The 27,710-nt window shown below is 50.5% G+C and overlaps 1 protein-coding gene across 4 annotated transcripts in view; it reads right to left on the reverse strand.

Moving 5' to 3' along the window:
* The window catches only part of SEC16B (SEC16 homolog B, endoplasmic reticulum export factor), a 308,666-nt gene that overhangs the window by 153,457 nt on the left and 127,499 nt on the right, over window positions 1-27,710 (reverse strand). For all 4 annotated transcript variants that reach the window (XM_069981715.1, XM_069981717.1, XM_069981713.1 and 1 more), the window contains exon 12: window positions 13,616-13,727. In XM_069981715.1, the coding sequence (XP_069837816.1) occupies window positions 13,616-13,727 (112 nt within the window). The remainder of the gene's footprint in view (window positions 1-13,615; window positions 13,728-27,710) is intronic.

Consider the following 27,710-nt stretch of genomic DNA (forward strand, 5'->3'; position numbering starts at 1 on the left):
ATCGGGGACTCTGTACAATCCACAGTCAGGAGACCAACAAAAATATCAGGAGCTCTGTACAATCCACAGTCACACCGACCAACAAAAATATCAGGGACTCTGTACAATCCACAGTCAGGAGACCAACAAAAATATCAGGAGTTCTGTACAATCCACAGTCAGAAGACCAACAAAAATATCAGGAGCTCTGTACAATCCACAGTCACACAGAACAACAAAAATATCAGGAGCTCTGTACAATCCACAGTCACACCGACCAACAAAAATATCAGGAGCTCTGTACAATCCACAGTCACACCGACCAACAAAAATATCAGGAGCTCTGTACAATCCACAGTCACACCGACCAACAAAACTATCAGGAGCTCTGTACAATCCACAGTCACACCGACCAACAAAACTATCAGGAGCTCTGTAAAATCCACAGTCAGGAGACCAACAAAAATATCAGGGACTCTGTACAATCCACAGTCACACCGACCAACAAAAATATCAGGAGCTCTGTACAATCCACAGTCACACCGACCAACAAAACTATGAGGAGCTCTGCACAATCCACAGTCACACCGACCAACAAAAATATCAGGAGCTCTGTACAATCCACAGTCACACCGACCAACAAAACTATCAGGAGCTCTGTACAATCCACAGTCAGGAGACCAACAAAACTATCAGGAGCTCTGTACAATCCACAGTCACACCGACCAACAAAAATATCAGGGACTCTGTACAATCCACAGTCACACCGACCAACAAAAATATCAGGGACTCTGTACAATCCACAGTCACACCGACCAACAAAAATATCAGGAGCTCTGTACAATCCACAGTCAGGAGACCAACAAAAATATCAGGAGCTCTGTACAATCCACAGTCACACCGACCAACAAAAATATCAGGAGCTCTGTACAATCCACAGTCACACCGACCAACAAAAATATCAGGAGCTCTGTACAATCCACAGTCAGGAGACCAACAAAAATATCAGGAGCTCTGTACAATCCACAGTCACACCGACCAACAAAAATATCAGGAGCTCTGTACAATCCACAGTCACACCGACCAACAAAACTATCAGGAGCTCTGTACAATCCACAGTCACACCGACCAACAAATATCAGGAGCTCTGTACAATCCACAGTCACACCGACCAACAAATATATCAGGGGCTCTGTACAATCCACAGTCACACCGACCAACAAATATATCAGGGGCTCTGTACAATCCACAGTCACACCGACCAACAAAAATATCAGGAGCTCTGTACAATCCACAGTCACACCGACCAACAAAACTATGAGGAGCTCTGTACAATCCACAGTCACACCGACCAACAAAACTATGAGGAGCTCTGTACAATCCACAGTCAGGAGACCAACAAAAATATCAGGGACTCTGTACAATCCACAGTCACACCGACCAACAAAAATATCAGGAGCTCTGTACAATCCACAGTCAGGAGACCAACAAAACTATCAGGAGCTCTGTACAATCCACAGTCACACCGACCAACAAAAATATCAGGAGCTCTGTACAATCCACAGTCAGGAGACCAACAAAAATATCAGGGGCTCTGTACAATCCACAGTCAGGAGACCAACAAAAATATCAGGAGCTCTGTACAATCCACAGTCAGGAGACCAACAAAAATATCAGGAGCTCTGTACAATCCACAGTCAGGAGACCAACAAAAATATCAGGAGCTCTGTACAATCCACAGTCACACCGACCAACAAATATATCAGGAGCTCTGTACAATCCACAGTCACACCGACCAACAAATATATCAGGGACTCTGTACAATCCACAGTCACACCGACCAACAAAAATATCAGGAGCTCTGTACAATCCACAGTCACACCGACCAACAAATATATCAGGAGCTCTGTACAATCCACAGTCACACAGAACAAAAATATCAGGGACTCTGTACAATCCACAGTCAGGAGACCAACAAAAATATCAGGGACTCTGTACAATCCACAGTCAGGAGACCAACAAAAATATCAGGAGCTCTGTACAATCCACAGTCACACCGACCAACAAAACTATTAGGAGCTCTGTACAATCCACAGTCACACCGACCAACAAAACTATGAGGAGCTCTGTACAATCCACAGTCACACCGACCAACAAATATCAGGAGCTCTGTACAATCCACAGTCACACCGACCAACAAATATCAGGAGCTCTGTACAATCCACAGTCACACCGACCAACAAAAATATCAGGAGCTCTGTACAATCCACAGTCACACCGACCAACAAAACTATCAGGGACTCTGTACAATCCACAGTCACACCGACCAACAAAAATATCAGGGGCTCTGTACAATCCACAGTCACACCGACCAACAAAACTATTAGGAGCTCTGTACAATCCACAGTCACACCGACCAACAAAACTATGAGGAGCTCTGTACAATCCACAGTCACACCGACCAACAAAAATATCAGGAGCTCTGTACAATCCACAGTCACACCGACCAACAAAAATATCAGGAGCTCTGTACAATCCACAGTCACACCGACCAACAAAACTATCAGGAGCTCTGTACAATCCACAGTCACACCGACCAACAAAACTATCAGGAGCTCTGTACAATCCACAGTCACACCGACCAACAAAAATATCAGGAGCTCTGTACAATCCACAGTCACACAGAACAAAAATATCAGGAGCTCTGTACAATCCACAGTGACACCGACCAACAAAAATATCAGGGGCTCTGTACAATCCACAGTCACACCGACCAACAAAACTATCAGGAGCTCTGTACAATCCACAGTCACACCGACCAACAAAACTATCAGGGGCTCTGTACAATCCACAGTCAGGAGACCAACAAAAGTATCAGGAGCTCTGTACAATCCACAGTCACACCGACCAACAAAAGTATCAGGAGCTCTGTACAATCCACAGTCACACCGACCAACAAAAATATCAGGGACTCTGTACAATCCACAGTCAGGAGACCAACAAAAATATCAGGAGCTCTGTACAATCCACAGTCACACCGACCAACAAAAATATCAGGAGCTCTGTACAATCCACAGTCAGGAGACCAACAAAAATATCAGGAGCTCTGTACAATCCACAGTCACACCGACCAACAAAACTATGAGGAGCTCTGTACAATCCACAGTCACACCGACCAACAAAACTATCAGGAGCTCTGTACAATCCACAGTCAGGAGACCAACAAATATATCAGGAGCTCTGTACAATCCACAGTCAGGAGACCAACAAAAATATCAGGGGCTCTGTACAATCCACAGTCAGGAGACCAACAAAAATATCAGGAGCTCTATACAATCCACAGTCACACCGACCAACAAAAATATATCAGGAGCTCTGTACAATCCACAGTCACACCGACCAACAAAAATATATCAGGAGCTCTGTACAATCCACAGTCACACCGACCAACAAAAATATCAGGAGCTCTATACAATCCACAGTCACACCGACCAACAAAACTATCAGGAGCTCTGTAAAATCCACAGTCACACCGACCAACAAAAATATCAGGAGCTCTGTACAATCCACAGTCACACGACCAACAAATATATCAGGAGCTCTGTACAATCCACAGTCACACCGACCAACAAAAATATCAGGAGCTCTGTACAATCCACAGTCACACCGACCAACAAATATATCAGGAGCTCTGTACAATCCACAGTCACACCGACCAACAAAACTATCAGGAGCTCTGTACAATCCACAGTCACACCGACCAACAAAACTATCAGGAGCTCTGTACAATCCACAGTCACACCGACCAACAAAACTATCAGGAGCTCTGTACAATCCACAGTCACACCGACCAACAAAAATATCAGGAGCTCTGTACAATCCACAGTCACACCGACCAACAAAACTATCAGGGGCTCTGTACAATCCACAGTCACACCGACCAACAAAAATATCAGGAGCTCTGTACAATCCACAGTCAGGAGACCAACAAAACTATCAGGGACTCTGTACAATCCACAGTCACACCGACCAACAAAAATATCAGGAGCTCTGTACAATCCACAGTCACACCGACCAACAAAAATATCAGGGGCTCTGTACAATCCACAGTCACACCGACCAACAAAACTATGAGGAGCTCTGTACAATCCACAGTCAGGAGACCAACAAAAATATCAGGAGCTCTGTACAATCCACAGTCACACCGACCAACAAAACTATCAGGAGCTCTATACAATCCACAGTCACACCGACCAACAAAACTATCAGGAGCTCTGTACAATCCACAGTCACACCGACCAACAAAAATATCAGGGGCTCTGTACAATCCACAGTCAGGAGACCAACAAAAATATCAGGGGCTCTATACAATCCACAGTCACACCGACCAACAAAAATATCAGGGACTCTGTACAATCCACAGTCACACCGACCAACAAAAATATCAGGAGCTCTGTACAATCCACAGTCACACCGACCAACAAAAATATCAGGAGCTCTGTACAATCCACAGTCAGGAGACCAACAAAAATATCAGGAGCTCTGTACAATCCACAGTCACACCGACCAACAAAACTATGAGGAGCTCTGTACAATCCACAGTCACACCGACCAACAAAACTATCAGGAGCTCTGTACAATCCACAGTCAGGAGACCAACAAATATATCAGGAGCTCTGTACAATCCACAGTCAGGAGACCAACAAAAATATCAGGGGCTCTGTACAATCCACAGTCAGGAGACCAACAAAAATATCAGGAGCTCTATACAATCCACAGTCACACCGACCAACAAAAATATATCAGGAGCTCTGTACAATCCACAGTCACACCGACCAACAAAAATATATCAGGAGCTCTGTACAATCCACAGTCACACCGACCAACAAAAATATCAGGAGCTCTATACAATCCACAGTCACACCGACCAACAAAACTATCAGGAGCTCTGTACAATCCACAGTCACACCGACCAACAAAAATATCAGGAGCTCTGTACAATCCACAGTCACACCGACCAACAAATATATCAGGAGCTCTGTACAATCCACAGTCACACCGACCAACAAAAATATCAGGAGCTCTGTACAATCCACAGTCACACCGACCAACAAATATATCAGGAGCTCTGTACAATCCACAGTCACACCGACCAACAAAACTATCAGGAGCTCTGTACAATCCACAGTCACACCGACCAACAAAACTATCAGGAGCTCTGTACAATCCACAGTCACACCGACCAACAAAACTATCAGGAGCTCTGTACAATCCACAGTCACACCGACCAACAAAAATATCAGGAGCTCTGTACAATCCACAGTCACACCGACCAACAAAACTATCAGGGGCTCTGTACAATCCACAGTCACACCGACCAACAAAAATATCAGGAGCTCTGTACAATCCACAGTCAGGAGACCAACAAAACTATCAGGGACTCTGTACAATCCACAGTCACACCGACCAACAAAAATATCAGGAGCTCTGTACAATCCACAGTCACACCGACCAACAAAAATATCAGGGGCTCTGTACAATCCACAGTCACACCGACCAACAAAACTATGAGGAGCTCTGTACAATCCACAGTCAGGAGACCAACAAAAATATCAGGAGCTCTGTACAATCCACAGTCACACCGACCAACAAAACTATCAGGAGCTCTATACAATCCACAGTCACACCGACCAACAAAACTATCAGGAGCTCTGTACAATCCACAGTCACACCGACCAACAAAAATATCAGGGGCTCTGTACAATCCACAGTCAGGAGACCAACAAAAATATCAGGGGCTCTATACAATCCACAGTCACACCGACCAACAAAAATATCAGGGACTCTGTACAATCCACAGTCACACCGACCAACAAAAATATCAGGAGCTCTGTACAATCCACAGTCAGGAGACCAACAAAAATATCAGGAGCTCTGTACAATCCACAGTCACACCGACCAACAAAACTATGAGGAGCTCTGTACAATCCACAGTCACACCGACCAACAAAAATATCAGGGGCTCTGTACAATCCACAGTCAGGAGACCAACAAAAATATCAGGGGCTCTATACAATCCACAGTCACACCGACCAACAAAAATATCAGGGACTCTGTACAATCCACAGTCACACCGACCAACAAAAATATCAGGGGCTCTGTACAATCCACAGTCAGGAGACCAACAAAAATATCAGGGGCTCTGTACAATCCACAGTCACACCGACCAACAAAACTATGAGGAGCTCTGTACAATCCACAGTCACACCGACCAACAAAAATATCAGGGACTCTGTACAATCCACAGTCACACCGACCAACAAAAATATCAGGAGCTCTGTACAATCCACAGTCACACCGACCAACAAAAATATCAGGAGCTCTGTACAATCCACAGTCAGGAGACCAACAAAAATATCAGGAGCTCTGTACAATCCACAGTCACACCGACCAACAAAACTATGAGGAGCTCTGTACAATCCACAGTCACACCGACCAACAAAAATATCAGGGGCTCTGTACAATCCACAGTCACACCGACCAACAAAAATATCAGGGGCTCTGTACAATCCACAGTCACACCGACCAACAAAATATCAGGGGCTCTGTACAATCCACAGTCACACCGACCAACAAAAATATCAGGAGCTCTGTACAATCCACAGTCACACCGACCAACAAAAATATCAGGAGCTCTGTACAATCCACAGTCAGGAGACCAACAAAACTATCAGGGACTCTGTACAATCCACAGTCACACCGACCAACAAAAATATCAGGGGCTCTGTACAATCCACAGTCACACCGACCAACAAAAATATCAGGAGCTCTGTACAATCCACAGTCACACCGACCAACAAAACTATCAGGGACTCTGTACAATCCACAGTCACACCCACCAACAAAATATCAGGGGCTCTGTACAATCCACAGTCAGGAGACCAACAAAACTATGAGGAGCTCTGTACAATCCACAGTCACACCGACCAACAAAACTATGAGGAGCTCTGTACAATCCACAGTCAGGAGACCAACAAAAATATCAGGAGCTCTGTACAATCCACAGTCACACCGACCAACAAAAATATCAGGGGCTCTGTACAATCCACAGTCACACCGACCAACAAATATATCAGCCACAACTGCAAGGAAAATTGTTCAGGAAGCAAAGACAACCCCACAAATACCATCAGCGGGTATACAGGACTCTCTGAAAACTAGCGGTGCGGCTGCTTCAGGATAGACAATAAGGAGGAACGTGAAGAACAATGGGCGGCATGGTGGAGTCTCCAGAAGAATCCATTACTGGGCAAATGCCACACAGTATCTACATTACACCACACAGCCAGGGCCGCCATCAGGGCAGTATTGGCGGTACAGCTGTCAGGGGCCCGGGCTAAAACTAGCATCCAGGGGGGCCCGGCCATCCAGCGTCCCTGCATGTAAGCTCCTGACAGCTGTACCGCACAGGCAGGAAGACACAGGGCCTCTCCTCACTCCCCCCGGGCCCCCTCCTCTTCCTCACTCCCCCCCGGGCCCCCTCCTCTTCCTCACTCCCCCCGGGCCCCCTCCTCTTCCTCACTCCCCCCCGGGCCCCCTCCTCTTCCTCACTCCCCCCCGGGCCCCCTCCTCTTCCTCACTCCCCCCAGGCCCCCTCCTCTTCCTCACTCCCCCCCGGGCCCCCTCCTCTTCCTCACTCCCCCCCGGGCCCCCTCCTCTTCCTCACTTCCCCCGGGCCCCCTCCTCTTCCTCACTCCCCCCAGGCCCCCTCCTCTTCCTCACTCCCCCCCGGGCCCCCTCCTCTTCCTCACTTCCCCCCGGGCCCCTCCCTCACCCCTCACTCCCCCTGGGCCCCCTCCTCTTCCTCACTCCCCCCCGGGCCCCCTCCTCTTCCTCACTCCCCCCGGGCCCCCTCCTCTTCCTCACTCCCCCCCCGGGCCCCCTCCTCTTCCTCACTCCCCCCGGGCCCCCTCCTCTTCCTCGCTCCCCCCCCGGGCCCCCTCCTGTTCCTCGCTCCCCCCCGGGCCCCCTCCTCTTCCTCGCTCCCCCCCGGGCCCCCTCCTCTTCCTCACTTCCCCCCGGGCCCCTCCCTCACCCCTCACTCCCCCTGGGCCCCCTCCTCTTCCTCACTCCCCCCCGGGCCCCCTCCTCTTCCTCACTCCCCCCTGGGCCCCTCCCTCACCCCTCACTCCCCCCGGGCCCCCTCCTCTTCCTCACTCCCCCCGAGCCCCTCCCTCACCCCTCACGCCCCCCGGGCCCCCTCCTCTTCCTCACTCCCCCCGGGCCCCCTCCTCTTCCTCACTCCCCCCGGGCCCCCTCCTCTTCCTCACTCCCCCCGGGCCCCCTCCTCTTCCTCACTCCCCCCTGGGCCCCCTCCTCTTCCTCACTCCCCCGGGCCCCTCCCTCACCCCTCACTCCCCCCCGGGCCCCCTCCTCTTCCTCACTCCCCCGGGCCCCTCCCTCACCCCTCACTCCCCCCCGGGCCCCCTCCTCTTCCTCACTCCCCCCGGGCCCCTCCCTCACTCCCCCCGGGCCCCCTCCTCTTCCTCACTCCCCCCGGGCCCCCTCCTCTTCCTCACTCCCCCCTGGGCCCCCTCCTCTTCCTCACTCCCCCCCGGGCCCCCTCCTCTTCCTCACTCCCCCCTGGGCCCCCTCCTCTTCCTCACTCCCCCGGGCCCCTCCCTCACCCCTCACTCCCCCCCGGGCCCCCTCCTCTTCCTCACTCCCCCCGGAGTGTATGTGTGCTGATGTCTGTATGTGTATTTTGTGTGTATGTGTGCTGAGTGTGTGTGTGTGTGTGTGCTGATGTGTGTGTGTGTGTGTGTGTGTGTATGTGTATTTTGTGTATGTGTGCTGATGTGTGTGTGTGTGTGTATTTTGTGTGTATGTGTATTTTGTGTGTATGTGTATTTTGTGTGTATGTGTGCTGAGTGTGTGTGTGTGTGTGTGTGTGTGTGTGTGCTGCTGTGTGTGTGTGTGTGTGTGTGTGTATGTGTATTTTGTGTATGTGTGCTGATGTGTGTGTGTGTGTGTATTTTGTGTGTATGTGTATTTTGTGTGTATGTGTGCTGCTGTGTGTATGTGTGTGTGTGTGTGTATATTTGTATATAGCTGTAGTGTGACCTCACAATACAGCCCCCATAGAAGTCAGTCCTATATCTCTGTACAAAGCTGTAATATAGGGCAGAGTATTTCTCTTTCTGGAGTCCCCATGTAATAGCAGCCAGCATGTCTATGGCTCTGTAATATAATACCGCTATAGGGGTGACATGTAGCCACTAGGCCCGACCATCTCTAGTCGCAGCCCTGAGCCTCAGCAGCCTATGGAGCTCCGGATAGGACGCAATGGATCCAGCTTGTTGGATTGGATATTCCCCTCTTAGGCTCCATTCACACCGGCGCAATCTCACCAGCCTCAGTGTCCTAATGATAGTCTATGGGAGGCTTGCGCATCTCCTCTCTCCGCGTCATTCTCCATTGTGGAGAGAGGAGGCGCACAAACCTCATTATGACACGGAGGCTGGCGGATTTCCACCAGTTTTACTTAGTGTGAACGGAGGCTAAGAAGGCTCCAAATCATCCAGCATATCTGATCACTGCCTTAGGAGTAAGAAGGTGGCAAAAACCTTCCATTATACACCAGTCTGAGCCAGTGCTCTCTGCTGCCCCCTCTGTCCATGTCAGGAACTGTCCAGAGCAGCAGAGGTTTTCTATGGGGATTTGCTGCTCTGGACACTTCCTGCCATGGACAGAGGGGGCAGCAGAGAGCATGGAGCTTGGGTGGCGTGTGAAGTTTCCAAAGAAACCCAGCGGGATCTGCACGCCCCATCAGACACATTAGTCACAGATACATCCCAGAATTTCTGGTAATGGGGGGGCCCAAGCACTTCGGCTGGATGGGGCCCTGAAGTTTCTGATGGCGGCCCTGCACACAGCACAGACACACAGGCCTCAACACTTCTGGAACAAGGTCATGTGGAGCGATGAGATCAAAATGAACCTTCTTGGCCACAACCATGAACGTCACATTTGGAGAGAAGTAACCAAGGTCTATGATAGAAGGAGCACCGACCCTACTGTACGGGAGGGGGGGCGCTGATGTTCCACTAACCATGAGGGGGACCCAGCCACTAACCATGAGGGGGACCCGACCACTAACCATGAGGGGACCCGACCACCAACCATGAGGGGGACCCGACCACTAACCATGAGGGGGACCCGGCCACTAACCATGAACGTTACATTTGGAGAGAAGTAACCAAGGTCTATGATAGAAGGAGCACCGACCCTACTGTACGGGGGGGGGGGGGGGCGCTGATGTTCTGGGGATGTGGGAGCTACAAAGGCTCAGGAAACTTGGTCAAAGAGGAAGGAGAGATTAATGCAGCTGGTTATCAGCAAATACTGGAGATAACTGTGCACGCATGGGACGTACTGGGACGTTCCAACATGACAACCATCCAGAACACAAGGCAAAGTCATTGGCTACAGCAGAACAAGGTGAAGGTTCTGGAGCGGCCGTCTCAGTCCTCTGACCTCAGTATCATTGAGCCGCTCTGGGGAGGACACACCATGCAGGACAGACCAGGAATATACAGGAAACAAGAAGAATGGGCGGCTTTACCATCTGAGAACATACAGAGCCTCATCCACATTGATGTTAGAGGGGGCAATACACGGGGTTAGGAACCAGGGGATGGGAACTTCTCATCAGGGTCATTTGGATGGTTTTGGTTGTGATGATGATTTATACAGAGAAACCCCAGTGATGTGAGAATAAATGGCGTCACCCGACCACTAACCATGAGGGGGACCCGACCACTAACCATGAGGGGACCCAGCCAATAACCATGAGGGGGACCCAGCCACTAACCATGAGGGGGACCCGACCACCAACCATGGGGGGACCCGACCACTAACCATGAGGGGGACCCGACCACTAACCATGAGGGGACCCAGACACTAACCATGAGGGGGACCTGACCACTAACCATGAGGGGGACCCAGCCACTAACCATGAGGGGGACCCGACCACTAACCATGAGGGGGACCCGACCACTAACCATGAGGGAGACCCAGTCACTAACCATGAGGGGGACCTGACCACCAACCATGGGGGGACCCGACCACTAATCATGAGGGGGACCTGACCACTAACCATGAGGGGGACCCGACCACCAACCATGGGGGGACCCGACCACTAACCATGAGGGGGACCCGACCACTAACCATGAGGGGACCCAGCCACTAACCATGAGGGGGACCCAGCCACTAACCATGAGGGGGACCCGACCACCAACCATGGGGGGACCCGACCACTAACCATGAGGGGGACCTGACCACTAACCATAAGGGGACCCAGACACTAACCATGAGGGGGACCCGACCACCAACCATGGGGGGACCCGACCACTAACCATGAGGGGGACCCGACCACTAACCATGAGGAAGACCCAGTCACTAACCATGAGGGGGACCTGACCACCAACCATGGGGGGACCCGACCACTAATCATGAGGGGGACCTGACCACTAACCATGAGGGGGACCCGACCACCAACCATGGGGGGACCCGACCACTAACCATGAGGGGGACCCGACCACTAACCATGAGGGGACCCAGCCACTAACCATGAGGGGGACCCAGCCACTAACCATGAGGGGGACCCGACCACCAACCATGGGGGGACCCGACCACTAACCATGAGGGGGACCCGACCACTAACCATAAGGGGACCCAGACACTAACCATGAGGGGGACCCGACCACCAACCATGGGGGGACCCGACCACTAACCATGAGGGGGACCCGACCACTAACCATGGGGGGACCCGACCACTAACCATGAGGGGGGGGCTGTTTTTGTGTTATTATTCATATTCTCTGAAAAGAGGGCAATAAATTCTGCTGGGGTATGTAACTGTATATCATTAATACTCCATTATACAGGATGTTATATATACTCCGTTATACATTGTTATACACTCTATTGTATATGATATTATATATACTCCGTTATACATTGTTATACACTCTATTGTATATGATATTATATATACTCCGTTATACATTGTTATACACTCTATTGTATATGATATTATATATACTCTGTTATACATTGTTATACACTCTATTGTATATGATATTATATATACTCTGTTATAGAAACCATTAGAAACATTTTTGAATGGAGTCAATGGGAGATTTTATTTCAAAGCACTAGAGAATAAAAACATCTTGTAATACTATATTTTCCCTGCAGGGGTCACTGCAAGGAAAATGATTGGGCGGAGGCATCTTTTCCTAGAGATTATCACCAGAACCAGGTGATCGCTAGGACCAAGTGATCACAGGAACCAAATCTAAGTGATCGCTAGGACCAAGTGATCGCCCGGAATGAGTGATCGTCAGAGCCAAGTGATGGTCAGGAACAAGGTCGGACAAAAGCAGAGAAAAAGAAGCGGCTGCACCTCACACCTATGGCTGACACTAATGCCGCACCTCACACCTATGGCTGACACTAATACCTCACACCTATGGCTGACACTAATGCCGCACCTCACACCTATGGCTGACACTAATACCTCACACCTATGGCTGACACTAATGCTGCACCTCACACCTATGGCTGACACTAATACCTCACACCTATGGCTGACACTAATGCAGCACCTCACACCTATGGCTGACACTAATGCTGCACCTCACACCTATGCCTGATACTAATGCCGCCCCTCACACCTATGGCTGATACTAATGCTGCACCTCACACCTATGGCTGATACTAATGCAGCACCTCACACCTATGCCTGATACTAATGCCGCCCCTCACACCTATGGCTGATACTAATGCTGCACCTCACACCTATGGCTGATACTAATGCCGCCCCTCACACCTATGGCTGACACTAATGCCGCACCTCACACCTATGGCTGACACTAATACCGCACCTCACACCTATGGCTGACACTAATACCTCACACCTATGGCTGACACTAATGCCGCACCTCACACCTATGGCTGACACTAATGCCGCACCTCACACCTATGGCTGACACTAATACCTCACACCTATGGCTGACACTAATGCCGCACCTCACACCTATGGCTGACACTAATACCTCACACCTATGGCTGACACTAATACCTCACACCTATTGCTGACACTAATGCTGCCCCTCACACCTATGGCTAATACTAATGCCGCACCTCACACCTATGGCTGACACTAATGCTGCCCCTCACACCTATGGCTGACACTAACGCCGCACCTCACACCTATGGCTGACACTAATACCGCACCTCACACCTATGGCTGACACTAACGCCAGGGTGTTGGTATATAATTTGATCAAACCATATTGCCTCATGTACCGCGTGCAGGTCCCCTAGTTCACATGAGTCCCGACACTAACCCAGCAAAGCGAGCACAAGCAGGGAAGGGAGGCCACAGAATAGCCCTGCAACCCCAATATCACAGGACCAAACCCCATGCCCCCCCCCCCCCCCCCACCGGCACCGCCAGCGGAGAAGTTCTGGCTTTTGTATCAACCATGGGGGCGATGTGCAGCCATTTCTGTCCTCCAGGCTTGTGCAGTATAGAAAGGGAGTTTACTGTCTCTGGTCGCACACTTACTTCCGATTACTTCCCAGCAGAATGAGCCGCTGAGACGTCTCTGAGACGCTGCCGAGGGAGATGGCGGCCGTCAGATAGCAGCAGTGTCCGGCTTCTGTCAACCCCTTAAGAACTACAGAGAAACCATAAGAGGAGGTTACTTTCCTTCTATCACAAGTGACTCTATAATAAAGCACAATCACCTTCCAGACATAGAGAAGCTACAGCCAGGGTTACATTCACTGGACAAGCTTCAGAGCTGACATCTCCCATCATTCTGCGTTAGGTTTATGGCAATTTACCACAGGTAATATAGAGAAAGAGGAGAGAAACGTGTAATCCCCGGTGCACTGCGGGAGACCGGGGCGAGAAGATGTGTCCGTGGTCTTATGGGTCTCGGAATAAAGAAATTCTGATTCACCTGCAAACGCTGATCCTTCCATCTTGTAATTTCAACACTTCACCACCAGGTGGCGCACAGAGCGTTTGTACACTTCACTATTTGCACAATTAGAAGCTCTGACATATACAGGAGTCTCCTCCGCACCGCCTGAGCTTTAATGTCTTACTCATTTTATTGTTCTTATATTTATTTCCCCAGATAGAACAATTAACCCCCTGTGGCCCAGACTGTGCTGTTCTGCAGCTGTCCCCACATCATCCCCCAGCACCCTCTCCAAGGTTAGGAAGGGTGCTGGGCAGGGCCGTTTTAACAGCTGCTGCTGCCCTAGTCGCTGAACCTGAAGACGCCCCATTTTGGGATCTTGGGGAGAGTGGTTTCGGCCACTTGCATTTCTCTACATGTAGAAACATTGTCTGAATAACACCGCCATACCAGACCTGACCAATACCGCCATACTGTGACTGGATAACACTGCCACACCAGACCTGACCAATACCGCCACACTGTGACTGGATAACACCGCCATACCAGACCTGACCAATACCGCCATACTGTGACTGGACAACACCGCCACACCAGACCTGATACCACCATACTGTGACTGGATAACACCGTCATACCAGACCTGACCAATACCACCATACTAAGACTGGATAACACCGCTACACCAGACCTGACCAATACAGCCATACTGTGACTGGATAACAACGCCATACCAGACCTGACCAATACCGCCACACTGTGACTGGATAACACCGCCACACCAGACCTGATACCACCATACTGTGACTGGATAACAACGCCAGACCTGACCAATACCGCCACACTGTGACTGGATAACACCACTATACCAGACCTAACCAATACCGCCATACTGTGACTGGATAACACCGCTATACCAGACCTGACCAATACGGCCACACTGTGACTGGATAACAACGTCATACCAGACCTGACCAATACCGCCATACTGTGACTGGATAACACCGCCACACCAGACCTGATACCACCATACTGTGACAGGATAACACCGCCATACCAGACCTGACCAATACCGCCACACTGTGACTGGATAACACCGCCACACCAGACCTGATACCACCATACTGTGACTGGATAACACCGCCACACCAAACCTGACCAATACCACCATACTGTGACTGGATAACACCGCCATAACACACCTGACCAATACCACCATACTAAGACTGGATAACACCGCCACACCAGACCTGACCAATACCGCCATACTGTGACTGGATGACACCGCTATACCAGACCTGACCAATACCGCCATACTGTGACTGGATAACACCGCTATACCAGACCTGACTAATACCGCCATACTGTGACTGGATAACACTGCCGCTCTTCTCCGCCATCCTGTATGATATGGACGGTATAGACACCTGCCGCTCCTCTCCGCCATCCTGTATGATATGGACGGTATAGATGGCTGCCGCTCCTCTCCGCCATCCTGTATGATATGGACGGTATAGACGGCTGTCGCTCCTCTCCACCATCCTGTATGATATGGACGGTATAGACGGCTGCCGCTCCTCTCCGCCATCCTGTATGATATGGACGGTATAGACGGCTGCCGCTCCTCTCCGCCATCCTGTATGATATGGACGGTATAGGCGGCTGCCGCTCCTCTCCGCCATCCTGTATGATATGGACGGTATAGACGGCTGCCGCTCCTCTCCGCCATCCTGTATGATATGGACGGTATAGACACCTGCCGCTCCTCTCCGCCATCCTGTATGATATGGACGGTATGAACACCTGCCGCTTCTCTCCGCCATCCTGTATGATATGGACGGTATAGACAGCTGCCGCTTCTCTCCGCCATCCTGTATGATATGGACGGTATAGACGGCTGACGCTCCTCTCCGCCATCCTGTATGATATGGACGGTATAGATAGCTGCCGCTCCTCTCCGCCATCCTGTATGATATGGACGGTATAGATGGCTGCCGCTCCTCTCCGCCATCCTGTATGATATGGACGGTATAGATGGCTGCCGCTCCTCTCCGCCATCCTGGATGATATGGACGGTATAGACGGCTGCCGCTCCTCTCCGCCATCCTGTATGATATGGACGGTATAGACGGCTGCCGCTCCTCTCCGCCATCCTGTATGATATGGACGGTATAGACAGCTGCCGCTCCTCTCCGCCATCCTGGATGATATGGACGGTATAGACGGCTGCCGCTCCTCTCCGCCATCCTGTATGATATGGACGGTATAGACACCTGCCGCTCCTCTCCGCCATCCTGTATGATATGGACGGTATAGATGGCTGCCGCTCCTCTCCGCCATCCTGTATGATATGGACGGTATAGACAGCTGCCGCTCCTCTCCGCCATCCTGTATGATATGGACGGTATAGACACCTGCCGCTCCTCTCCGCCATCCTGTATGATATGGACGGTATAGACAGCTGCCGCTCCTCTCCGCCATCCTGTATGATATGGACGGTATAGACACCTGCCGCTCCTCTCCGCCATCCTGTATGATATGGACGGTATAGACGGCTGCCGCTCCTCTCCGCCATCCTGTATGATATGGACGGTATAGACAGCTGCCGCTCCTCTCCGCCATCCTGTATGATATGGACGGTATAGATGGCTGCCGCTCCTCTCCGCCATCCTGTATGATATGGACGGTATAGATGGCTGCCGCTCCTTTCCGCCATCCTGTATGATATGGACGGTATAGAAGGCTGCCGCTCCTCTCCGCCATCCTGTATGATATGGACGGTATAGACACCTGCCGCTCCTCTCCGCCATCCTGTATGATATGGACGGTATAGACAGCTGCCGCTCCTCTCCGCCATCCTGTATGATATGGATGGTATAGACGGCTGCCGCTCCTCTCCGCCATCCTGTATGATATGGACGGTATAGACAGCTGCCGCTCCTCTCCGCCATCCTGTATGATATGGACGGTATAGACAGCTGCCGCTCCTCTCCGCCATCCTGTATGATATGGACGGTATAGACACCTGCCGCTCCTCTCCGCCATCCTGTATGATATGGACGGTATAGACAGCTGCCGCTCCTCTCCGCCATCCTGTATGATATGGACGGTATAGACACCTGCCGCTCCTCTCCGCCATCCTGTATGATATGGACGGTATAGATGGCTGCCGCTCCTCTCCGCCATCCTGTATGATATGGACGGTATAGATGGCTGCCGCTCCTTTCCGCCATCCTGTATGATATGGACGGTATAGACGGCTGCCGCTCCTCTCCGCCATCCTGTATGATATGGACGGTATAGACACCTGCCGCTCCTCTCCGCCATCCTGTATGATATGGACGGTATAGACAGCTGCCGCTCCTCTCCGCCATCCTGTATGATATGGATGGTATAGACGGCTGCCGCTCCTCTCCGCCATCCTGTATGATATGGACGGTATAGACAGCTGCCGCTCCTCTCCGCCATCCTGTATGATATGGACGGTATAGACAGCTGCCGCTCCTCTCCGCCATCCTGTATGATATGGACGGTGTATGGACGGTGCTAGAGCGGATCCTAGAGGAGCGATCTGACAGATAGAGACCACTCTCAGTCAATAAAGAGTAAATAAATCTATAGACAGTAGCTGGCAGTGATGATAAAGAAGGGCTGGAACGGGGCCGCAGGCCCGCATGACTGGGGTTTGGAGGTGGGACCTGCACGTGGGTCTGGGGGAAGGACCAATGGAGGCTATATTAGGGGGCGGGGGTGAGCAGGAGAACATTCCGGCAGGAGACCGTTGAACAGTGCAGATCTCCAGTTTTGTCCTCCCCTCACCATGGCTGACGTACCTGGCCTCCTGGAGCAGATCCGAGCTGCTGCCAGCTCCACTGATGCGGCGTGGTTAGAGGAGAGGCTTAGGGAGCTGCTGGCAGCTGCTCCCCCGGTGCGGGATCCTTCTCCCTCGCCGACCGCCTGGCGCCCCGTCGGCAGGACTCGTCCGCTGGCTAGGTTAAGCCCGGAACAGGTAGATGTGCAATGTCCCAGAACAGCCCTTCTTCTGCTCATACTTTTATTACAACTGGTTCTGTTCTGGAAAGCTATGGTCCACTGCAAACTGCGTGTATTGTTTTACCCTTCTCAGTATTCAGGTCTGCCATTTCATTCATTTATTGCATGTATATTCAGGTATCAGTGTCTAATGGTATTATGTCGCCTCCTAGTGTTCAAGTATGGTACTTCTCATGTATATTTCTCTGTATATGCCTAATGGTGTGATGATGCAATGGCTGGATGTCACGTGACTGTGCCCTGCTTCCATGGTAACTCCAATGGTCATCGCGCTTTTGGCTGGGGTTACCATGTGACTTTCTGTGCTACCTCAGTCTTGTCCTCCACCTTCAGGAGACAAGTTGTGTGTCTGTCCTCTCTCCCTGCTAAGAGAGAGAGAGAGGCCTGCGTGTGCTCTGCTGCTCCAGTCCACTGGCTGTGTTCCTGTCTCAAGTCTCAAGATTCTCATCTGGGTGTCGATTCTTCAGCCATTCTTCAGTTCCTCTCATCATCATCTTCTCAAATCATCAACAGCAAGTATTTCATTCAAGTCTCATTCCACCCAGCATTTCTACTTCAGTTTCACTACTACTCCCATCATTCAGCACGCTACTCTCACAGCCTATTGCAGCATCACCCATTACTCTGCTTTATCCAAGATTGCCTTATTCCCGGTTGCATCCGGAGAGACTGTTGCTACTAGTTACCACCGTTACAATAAATACACAACTACCGGTGTTTCTGACCCTTGGCATTGGTGTGGTAATTGGTGCCCTGACTAAGGACAACGAAGAATCGCATGCCCAGTATTCCCGCATGGTCAGGAGCCCGGTTTCCAGCTGTATCACCCTCGTGCCTACACCGTGACAACCCTATATCCTACAGCTGCCCCGGTTCCTGCCTGTTAGCACCATCTATACCGCGGAGTGGCCCCTAGGGGCCAGGGCATCGCAGATGCAGGGGTCAGGTGGCACCCACAGAGCCCCTCCGGGGACCCTCCTGGCCAAGCCCCGTGGCCTACTGCCTCTGGCAGGCGGGCTCGGTCCGTGAGGAATCCGTACATGTGGCCTGGCCTAGCGGTGAGGAGCAGGTCCCCTCCTGGCGTTTGGGGGCGGGGCCTGCCCGTCCCTTCTCAGCTTCTCAAGACTACTCCGCGGCAGCGGCCTCCGGCAATGCTCCAGCCTTCCCGCTGGCCTTCCCGCCCTCAGATTGTGGTCCCAATACGTCCCGGCCTAGACCCCGCTCAACCGTGACACATCCCTCCATAGATGGCGTGGCGCCTGTCCTGGTGGCCCCTGGCCTGCAGCTCGTTGCGGCACAAGACCCTGCAGTCCTGGCAGCACCCACAGGCCACAGTCGTGCCTCCAGCTGGGCTTCTGGTGGGGCGCTTGATGAAGAGAGCAGACCCAGCCCTGCAGAGCGGACGGAGTCGGATGCTCAACGTGTGATGCCGGCTGGTGGGATCACAGCACCTGCGCTGTCTGGTGAGTGTTTGTCCCTGTCTTATCCTTTTCCCCCTATTCTGATGTCTCAGGGTAGTGAGGTTAGGCCCCCGTTAGGTTCCCCAATTACTCAATCGGTGGTTGGGGGGCTTATGGGGAGGGTGCCCTGATGGCTAAGGCTCACGTGGAGTCGGCGTTTCGACTCCTGCCGGTCCATGCCGATAATGTCCGGCTCCTGGGTTGCTTCTGGGACGGTGCATAATATGTGGATCGTTGTTTGCCCATGGGATGTTCCATCTCATGTGCTTACTTCGAGGCATTTAGCTCGTTCATCAAGTGGGTGGTACAGGACGTGGCCGGTGTCCAGTCCCTTATCCATTATTTGGACGATTTTTTTATGCATCGGCCCAGCGGGTTCCCCTGTCTGCCGGGCACTTCTGGACACCTTAGAAGGGGTAACTCAGTCTTTCGGAGTCCCCCTTGCACCCAAAAAAACGGAGGGGCCTACTACGGTGCTGAGTTTCTTGGGAATCACTATTGTTTCCATTGCCATGGAGTGTCGGCTGCCGGAGGACAAACTGTTGTCCTTGAGGCATGAGGTTGGGTGGATTAAAGAAGGTTCAACTTAGGGTGCTGCAATCGCTGCTGAGGAAGCTGAACTTCGCCTGCAGGATCATCCCTATGGGTCGGGTGTTTTGTCGTAGGTTAGCGGCTGCTACCGCGGGTGAGAAGGCCCACCCATCATTTTATCAGGTTGACCGTACATGTGCCGGGAAGCCTTAATTCAATTGGGGATTCTCTCTCCCGTTCGCAGGGATAATTGGTCTGAAGTGTCCGGAGCACCTCTGGGAGCTGGGCTGCGGGCAGTGGGACAGTTAATTCGGTCTTCCCTGGCTACTGGTACGTGGGCCTCTTACGAGTCAGCGTGGCGGCTGTGGATGTGAGTGGTGTGAGAGTCTGGGGGGGGGGTTCCTCAAGAAGGGAATGAGAGTAAGCTTGCTTTGTTGGCTGGGGGACATGTCGGTTCGGGGGTGGTCGGTGTCAAGACTTAACCGGGTGTTGGCTGGCTTAGCCTTTGGCTTTAAGTTGCGTCGGTTGCCTGATGTTACAAAGGATTTTGTGGTGGCCCAGGCAGTAAATGGGTTTAGGAGGGATAGGTCTGTTAGGGATTCCCGCCGACCCGTCGGTTTTCAGCTGTTAGAAAGGTTGGGGGTGGGGGGGGGGAGTGAATGAAGTGTGCTGTTCTCCCTATGAGACAGTGCTATTCAGACTGGCATTTGTGTTAGCCTTTTTTGGGGCCCTCAGGATTAGTGAACTTGTGGCGCCTAGTGAGAATAGATTGGGTGGGTTGTTGATGTCTGATGTGCAGGTTTCTTCGGGCAGGGTAGAGTTTTGGATTAGAAAGTCCAAAACGGACCAGTTGGGAGCTGGTCACGGGGTAGTGCTTGGGGGAGTGGTCTAGTCGGTGGTTTGCCCGGTTCGGTGTTTGGAGCTATTTTTGGGAGTGCGCCCTTCTGGTGCTCTTCCGTTGTTGTGCCATGCAGATGGGAAGTACTTGTCCAGATACCAGTTTACTGTTATTTTTCGGCGATGTTTGTCGGTGTTGGGGTTGGATCCGTCCTGTTTTGCTCCACATTCTGCTGGGGGCTGGGGGCGGAGGAAGTGAAAAGGATTGGTCGTTGGGAGTCTGATTGTTACAAAAGCTATGTTGTCCCAGATTATACTGGAAATTAAGAAATTGAGTGCTTAGGGGAGGACATAGGGTTACTGGGTGTGGGGGGGGGGGGGGGTGTTTAACATGATCTTAGGCAGTGGTGTTGCGTTGTGTTTTTTCCTTTTGCAGACGTAGCCCCATCCTTAGTTTGGATACTGGTGCATTCATACGTGGTTCGGGGGGCTCGGCGCGTGGACGTCCGCCCAAACGGGAGGCAGCTTGGTTTCTCGCGGGAGGTGGCGGTCATCAGATGGCTTGGTGTTAGCGGCTTGGTGTGGAGCAGAGTCTTGCCCTTGGTTCACCACTTTGTGGGGTTGGATCGACCTCCTAAGGTATTAGTTCTCCACGTAGGAGGAAATTATTTGGGCGCACGCCCTATGCGGGAGCTGATCGGGGATTTCCGGAATGATCTGTTCAGGCTGTGGACGGAGTTCCCGCATACAATCATTGTTTGGTCGGAAATTGTTCCGTGGGCAACGTGGCGCACAACCAGATCAGTTGTGAGGTTGAACAAGGCTAGAATTAAAGTCAACAGGGCAATCTCCGGTTTTGTTATGAGAAACGGGGGCGTGGCAGTGTAGCACATGGAGTTAGAGGGTGGCCAGGAGGGATTTTGGTTGAGAGACGGGGTTCATTGTCAACACTTGGTATTGATCTTTGGGCCTTGGCTTTGCAGGATGGAATCGAGCGGGCATTGGTGTTGGGGGGAGTTGGTTTTGGTAGCCATACATGGCTTGGTGTCTCGGGCTTTGTCGGCTTTGCGGCTGGAGGCAAATAACTACAGAGATTAATAATTAGAAGTTGGGCATCAGATCTACGGTTAACTACAAGGACCTCCTCCGGGCCTACTGTAACCTGTGTTAATGTTATAATAAATTTATTGAGTTAGTTGCAATAAAACTTATATACTCTTTGTATGTTTTGTATAAATAAACATTGGCTGCTGTGGCCACATTTAGCCAAAACAACGTCTCCGTGTTTTTTTTGGGGAAAACGGGTGGAAAAGGGGGTGGGCGTGCGGGGTTGGAAGGGGAGGGTTGGTATTGTGGGGCGTGGTTTTTGGAACCATACTCTACAATACCAAAGTCATGTTGTTGTGCTTTGTCTTTTACTATCCAATTTTATATTTCTATCCTTTGTTGCATATTTGTGTGTTCCTTTTGTCTCTGGTTACATTTTTAGTGATTCATTTTGCCTTGTAAAATCCTGGACCTGCGCCTGTTGGACCCAGTTGTGGAGGATTTGTGTTGCTATGTAATACACCGCTGTGACCAGGGTAGGGTCGGCATACAGGGCAGTGACCAGGGTTGGGTCGGCATACAGGGCAGTGACCAGGGTAGGGTCGGCATACAGGGCAGTGACCAGGGTAGGGTCGGCATACAGGGCAGTGACCAGGGTAGGGTCGGCATACAGGGCAGTGACCAGGGTAGGGTCGGCATACAGGGCAGTGACCAGGGTAGGGTCGGCATACAGGGCTGTGACCAGGGTAGGGTCGGCATACAGGGCAGTGACCAGGGTAGGGTCGGCATACAGGGCAGAGTGACTGGCCAGGACCTTGGTAATCTCCCCTTACCACCTATCACACATCAGGGGGTGCTTCCCACTGGTTAGTCGGTTGGACTGGCTGGTCAGATAGGGGGGCAGAAATTAATCTTTTTGTGAGGAGACCTTTGCAGGGACTGTCCAACAGGCCAACATTTTTGCAGGCGGCATCCATCTGCATAGTCCCATATACACCACTAATCCTTAAAGCGACTCTGCAGCCCACAATGGGCTGGATCATTAAGACACCTGTGCAATGTTCAAACAGGAGTAAATGTTCCAGTGGCATTCCTAATGCTGAAGAGGGTGGGGAGGAGGGACAGGTACACCCGTAGGGAACGGGGCTCCAACTTTAACCCCTTAGGGACCAAGCCTATTTGGACCTTAATGACCAGGCTCCTTTTTCAAAATCTGACCTGTCTCACTTTATGCGCTTATAGCTCAGTGATGCTGTAACGTATGCTAGCCATTCTGAGATTGTTTTTTCATCACATATGGCACTTTATGTTAGTGGCAACATTTTGTCACTGTCTTGTGTTTTTTGTGAAAAACATCAAAATATCATGAAAAATTTGCACTTTACGAACTTTGAAATTCTCTGCTTCTAAAAAAAGAAAGTCACATGACAAAAATTAGTTAGTAAGTCACATTATCAATATGTCTTCTTTATAATTTTCATAAAATTTCCAAAACTGTTTTTTTTTTGTTGATTTAGGAGGCTTGTATACTGGAAACCCCCATAAGTGACCCCATTTTGGAAACTAGACACCTAAAAGAATTAATCTAGGGGTATAATAAGCATTTTAACCCTACAGGGGCTGGAGCAAAGTATTCACAATAAGGCCGGAAAAAAATGGAAAATAGAAATTTTCCAATAATATATTTGTTAAGATTAAAGTATCTCATTGTCATAGTAAACATGAGAGAAAATGCACCCCAAATTTTGTAACACAGGTTCTCCTGAGTACAACGGTACCCCATATGTGGGCATAAACCACTGTATAGGCACACAGCCGGGCTCAGAAGGGAAGGAGCGCCAATTAGCATTTCCAGTTCAGATTTTGCTGTAGAAGTTTCTGAGCGCCAGGTGCGTTTGCAGAGCCCCTGTAGTGTCCGCAGAATAACCCCCCCCCCCCAAAAGTCACCACATCTTGGAAAGTACACCCCTCAAAGAATACATCTTGGGGTGCAGTGAGCATTTTAATCCCACAGGTATTGGAGGAAAGTATTCAAGACTAGACCGTAAAAATGAAAAAAATTGAATTTTTCCAATAATATTTTTGTTTAGTTTGAAATTTTTCAGTTTCACTAGGAACAGGGGAGAAAAAGCACCCCAACATTTGTAACGGAGCTTCTCCTGAGTACAATGGTACCCCATATGTGGGCATAAATCACTGTATGGGCACACAGCAGGGCTCAGAAGGGAAGGAGTGTCATTTTAGTTACGGGCTGTCTGCGATGGTTACGGGCAATCTGGGGGGTTACAGGTAATCTGGGGAGGTGACGGCCAATCTGGGGTGGTGATGGGCAATCTGGGGTGGTGATGGGCAATCTGGGGTGGTTACAGGTAATCTGGGGTGGTTACGGGCAATCTGGGGTGGTTACAGGTAATCTGGGGTGGTTACGGGCAATCTGGGGTGGTTACAGGTAATGTGGGGTGGTTACAGGTAATGCGGGGTGGTTACAGGCAATCTGAGGTGGTTACAGGTAATCTGGAGTGGTTACAGGTAATGCGGGGTGGTTACAGGTAATCTGGGGTGGTTACAGGTAATCTGGAGTGGTTACAGGTAATGCGGGGTGGTTACAGGTAATCTGGGGTGTTTACAGGTAATCTGGAGTGGTTACAGGTAATGTGGGGTGGTTACAGGTAATCTGGGGGGGTTACAGGTAATGTGGGGTGGTTACAGGTAATGCGGGGTGGTTACAGGCAATCTGAGGTGGTTACAGGTAATGCGGGGTGGTTACAGGTAATGCGGGGTGGTTACAGGTAATCTGGGGTGGTTACAGGTAATCTGGAGTGGTTACAGGTAATGCGGGGTGGTTACAGGTAATCTGGGGTGTTTACAGGTAATCTGGAGTGGTTACAGGTAATGTGGGGTGGTTACAGGTAATCTGGGGGGGTTACAGGTAATTTGGAGTGGTTACAGGTAATCTGGGGTGGTTACAGGTAATGCGGGGTGGTTACAGGTAATCCGGGGTGGTTACAGGTAATGCGGGGTGGTTACAGGTAATCTGGGGTGGTTACAGGTAATCCGGGGTGGTTACAGGTAATGCGGGGTGGTTACAGGTAATGCGGGGTGGTTACAGGTAATGCGGGGTGGTTACAGGTAATGTGGGGTGGTTACAGGTAATGCGGGGTGGTTACAGGTAATGCGGGGTGGTTACAGGTAATCTGGGGTGGTTACAGGTAATGCGGGGTGGTTACAGGTAATGTGGGGTGGTTACAGGTAATGCGGGGTGGTTACAGGTAATCCGGGGTGGTTACAGGTAATCTGGGGTGGTTACAGGTAATGCGGGGTGGTTACAGGTAATGTGGGGTGGTTACGGGCAATCTGGGGTGGTTACAGGTAATCTGGGGTGGTTACAGGTAATCCGGGGTGGTTACAGGTAATCCGGGGTGGTTACAGGTAATCCGGGGTGGTTACAGGTAATGCGGGGTGGTTACAGGTGATCCGGGGCACTTGACTTTGGTGACAGGTAAAAAAGTTCCACCATTTGGAACAAGCGATCAGTGGTATATAGTATATACCGCTAATCGCTTGTACTGGGACCACACCGGGTGGTCACCAATCATTGCCCCGTGCTCTCTGTCACCTCTGGTGGTGGAGAGAATGAAGCTTTGATCATTTTTAGAAATTCCATCACTGTGAACAGTGTCTGTTCACAGTGATGGAGGCGGCCATCTTGGATCAGATGGCCGCCCTGGGAGGGGAGGGTCAGTGACCAGGTCACTAGAGTTAATTCTGGGGACAGGGGGGACATGTTCTCATCTCCTCTCACTGTGGATTCACGGTGAGAAGAGATGAAAGCGTTCAGCTGCGCTAGCAATGTCTTTTACCGGTGGCCGCCGTTATACTGGTAATAACGGCGATCGCCGGTGAGGGGACTGGCCAGGACTGACCCCACACTCTGCCCCAACCCCTCAGTGATCTCCGGTAGCTGGGAGGAGGTGGCTGCGGGCATTACCGGCGCCGCTGCACTATTCTGCCCCATCGCCATAAAGAGCTGATGAGTAGAGCCCATTAGTGATCGCCGTAATAATCCGTATCGGCCGTCACTAATAACATAATACATGTATTCTCTGGGTCACTACGGTTACGGCGATACCACATTTCTGTAGTTTTTTTAACTATTATCACTTTGGCGCAACAGAAACTATCTTCCTAGCAAAAACCCACAAAAACTGTCGCCACATTGCAAGATCCATAGCGTTCTTATCTTTTGCGCGACAGAGCTGGTTTGGGCTTATTTTTTTGCGGGAAGATCTGTAGTTTCTATTGATACCAAGTTTTATATGTATAGGACTTTTTGATCTCTTTTATGACGTATTTTCTAAAGTGGATTGATAAAATACTGCTATTCTGGTACTGTTTTTTTTTTTTTTTTTTTACAGCGTGTGTCGTGTGGTACAATTATTGATATTGTTTTATAGATTGGGTCATTACGGACGTAACGATACCAAATATGTATAGGATTTGTGCTTTTGATCACTTTTATGTCACGTTTTATTGTGTATGGGGAATGTAATGCATCTTTATTATTGGGGGGGGCTGGGGGGCAATAACTGCATCACCTGCCGAACAGACTGCAGGACAGATCTTGGATTAAAAGCAGCTATCCGAAGGTACAAGTGGTTTGGGGGGGGGGGGGGGGTCAGATTGTGGGTACAGAGTCGCTTTAATACACGTCAGCTGTAGTAAGAGATAGACTTATAGTGACACCTAGTGACCACATGTGGTAATAGCTACAGAATGGTTAGTATCACCTTTAGCCACCAGTAACGCAGCAATATACGGACATATACACATACACATACAGACATATATACTGTACATATATACAGACACATATACAGATATAAAAGACATATACAGACATATACATATGTGGTGTCCCACAACGGGTGTTGCTCATAGTTACACCCTTCGTAAAAGCCTGTACTTTTTGTGTGTCAGTGGTGATTAAGTAGTGTTAAAGTTTTGCCACAAGATGTCGCTATTGTAAGTGTATATACTTAGTTGATGCACAGCTGTAGAACTGTAAGGGTTATTATTTATTGTTATGTCACATGGATCTGTAGACCAATGAGCGTGTTCTCTTCTTCTATCCTATCACTTCTCTCTCTACTTCTTCTTCACCCGTTCGCAGCACAAGTCAGAGGACAAGTCAGAGATCATCTCAACCCACGCCGCGGACAAGGAGAGTCACAGTGCAGGACAGTATTCACAAAGCAGAAGGCTAGGAACGGATCCGGATAGAGCTACATTTCTAGAAACCTATGAACTCTATCTCTCAGTGGGGGTGCCAGCAGGGAATCCTCAGCATTCCGCTCATCCAAGGTAACAAGGTCGGGGGCTTGTGTCACCCACTAGGACGGGTCTCCCAACACTGGTAGGGCAATAGGTGGTGTGAAGACCAAAAGGTCAAAACACGGGCACAAGTATTCTCTCTCTCTTCTCAAGTATTCTTCTACCTCATCCTCCAACTTCCCGGCAGAGCACAGTACTAATTGGGTTGGGACTCTCACAACATCCTCCTCTCTACCCCTCTGACTCTATACTCTCAGCACGCAACTCAGTCCACACGACTGTACTACTCCTTCTCCGCTCACTACAGATCTGGATCCTAACTTATCAAGTGTCTTATTACGCGTGAAGTATTGCTTCAAGGCAAAGCTGTATGACCTGCCGTACACAAGGTTTTACTAAGTAAAGCAGGCCTTACGATAAAGAGACTCTGTGAGTTCTCGCTCCGCACCAACACAGTACATGAGCATTCCTT

Source organism: Dendropsophus ebraccatus, chromosome 8, assembly GCF_027789765.1.
Source record: "Dendropsophus ebraccatus isolate aDenEbr1 chromosome 8, aDenEbr1.pat, whole genome shotgun sequence".
Lineage (NCBI taxonomy): Eukaryota > Metazoa > Chordata > Amphibia > Anura > Hylidae > Dendropsophus > Dendropsophus ebraccatus.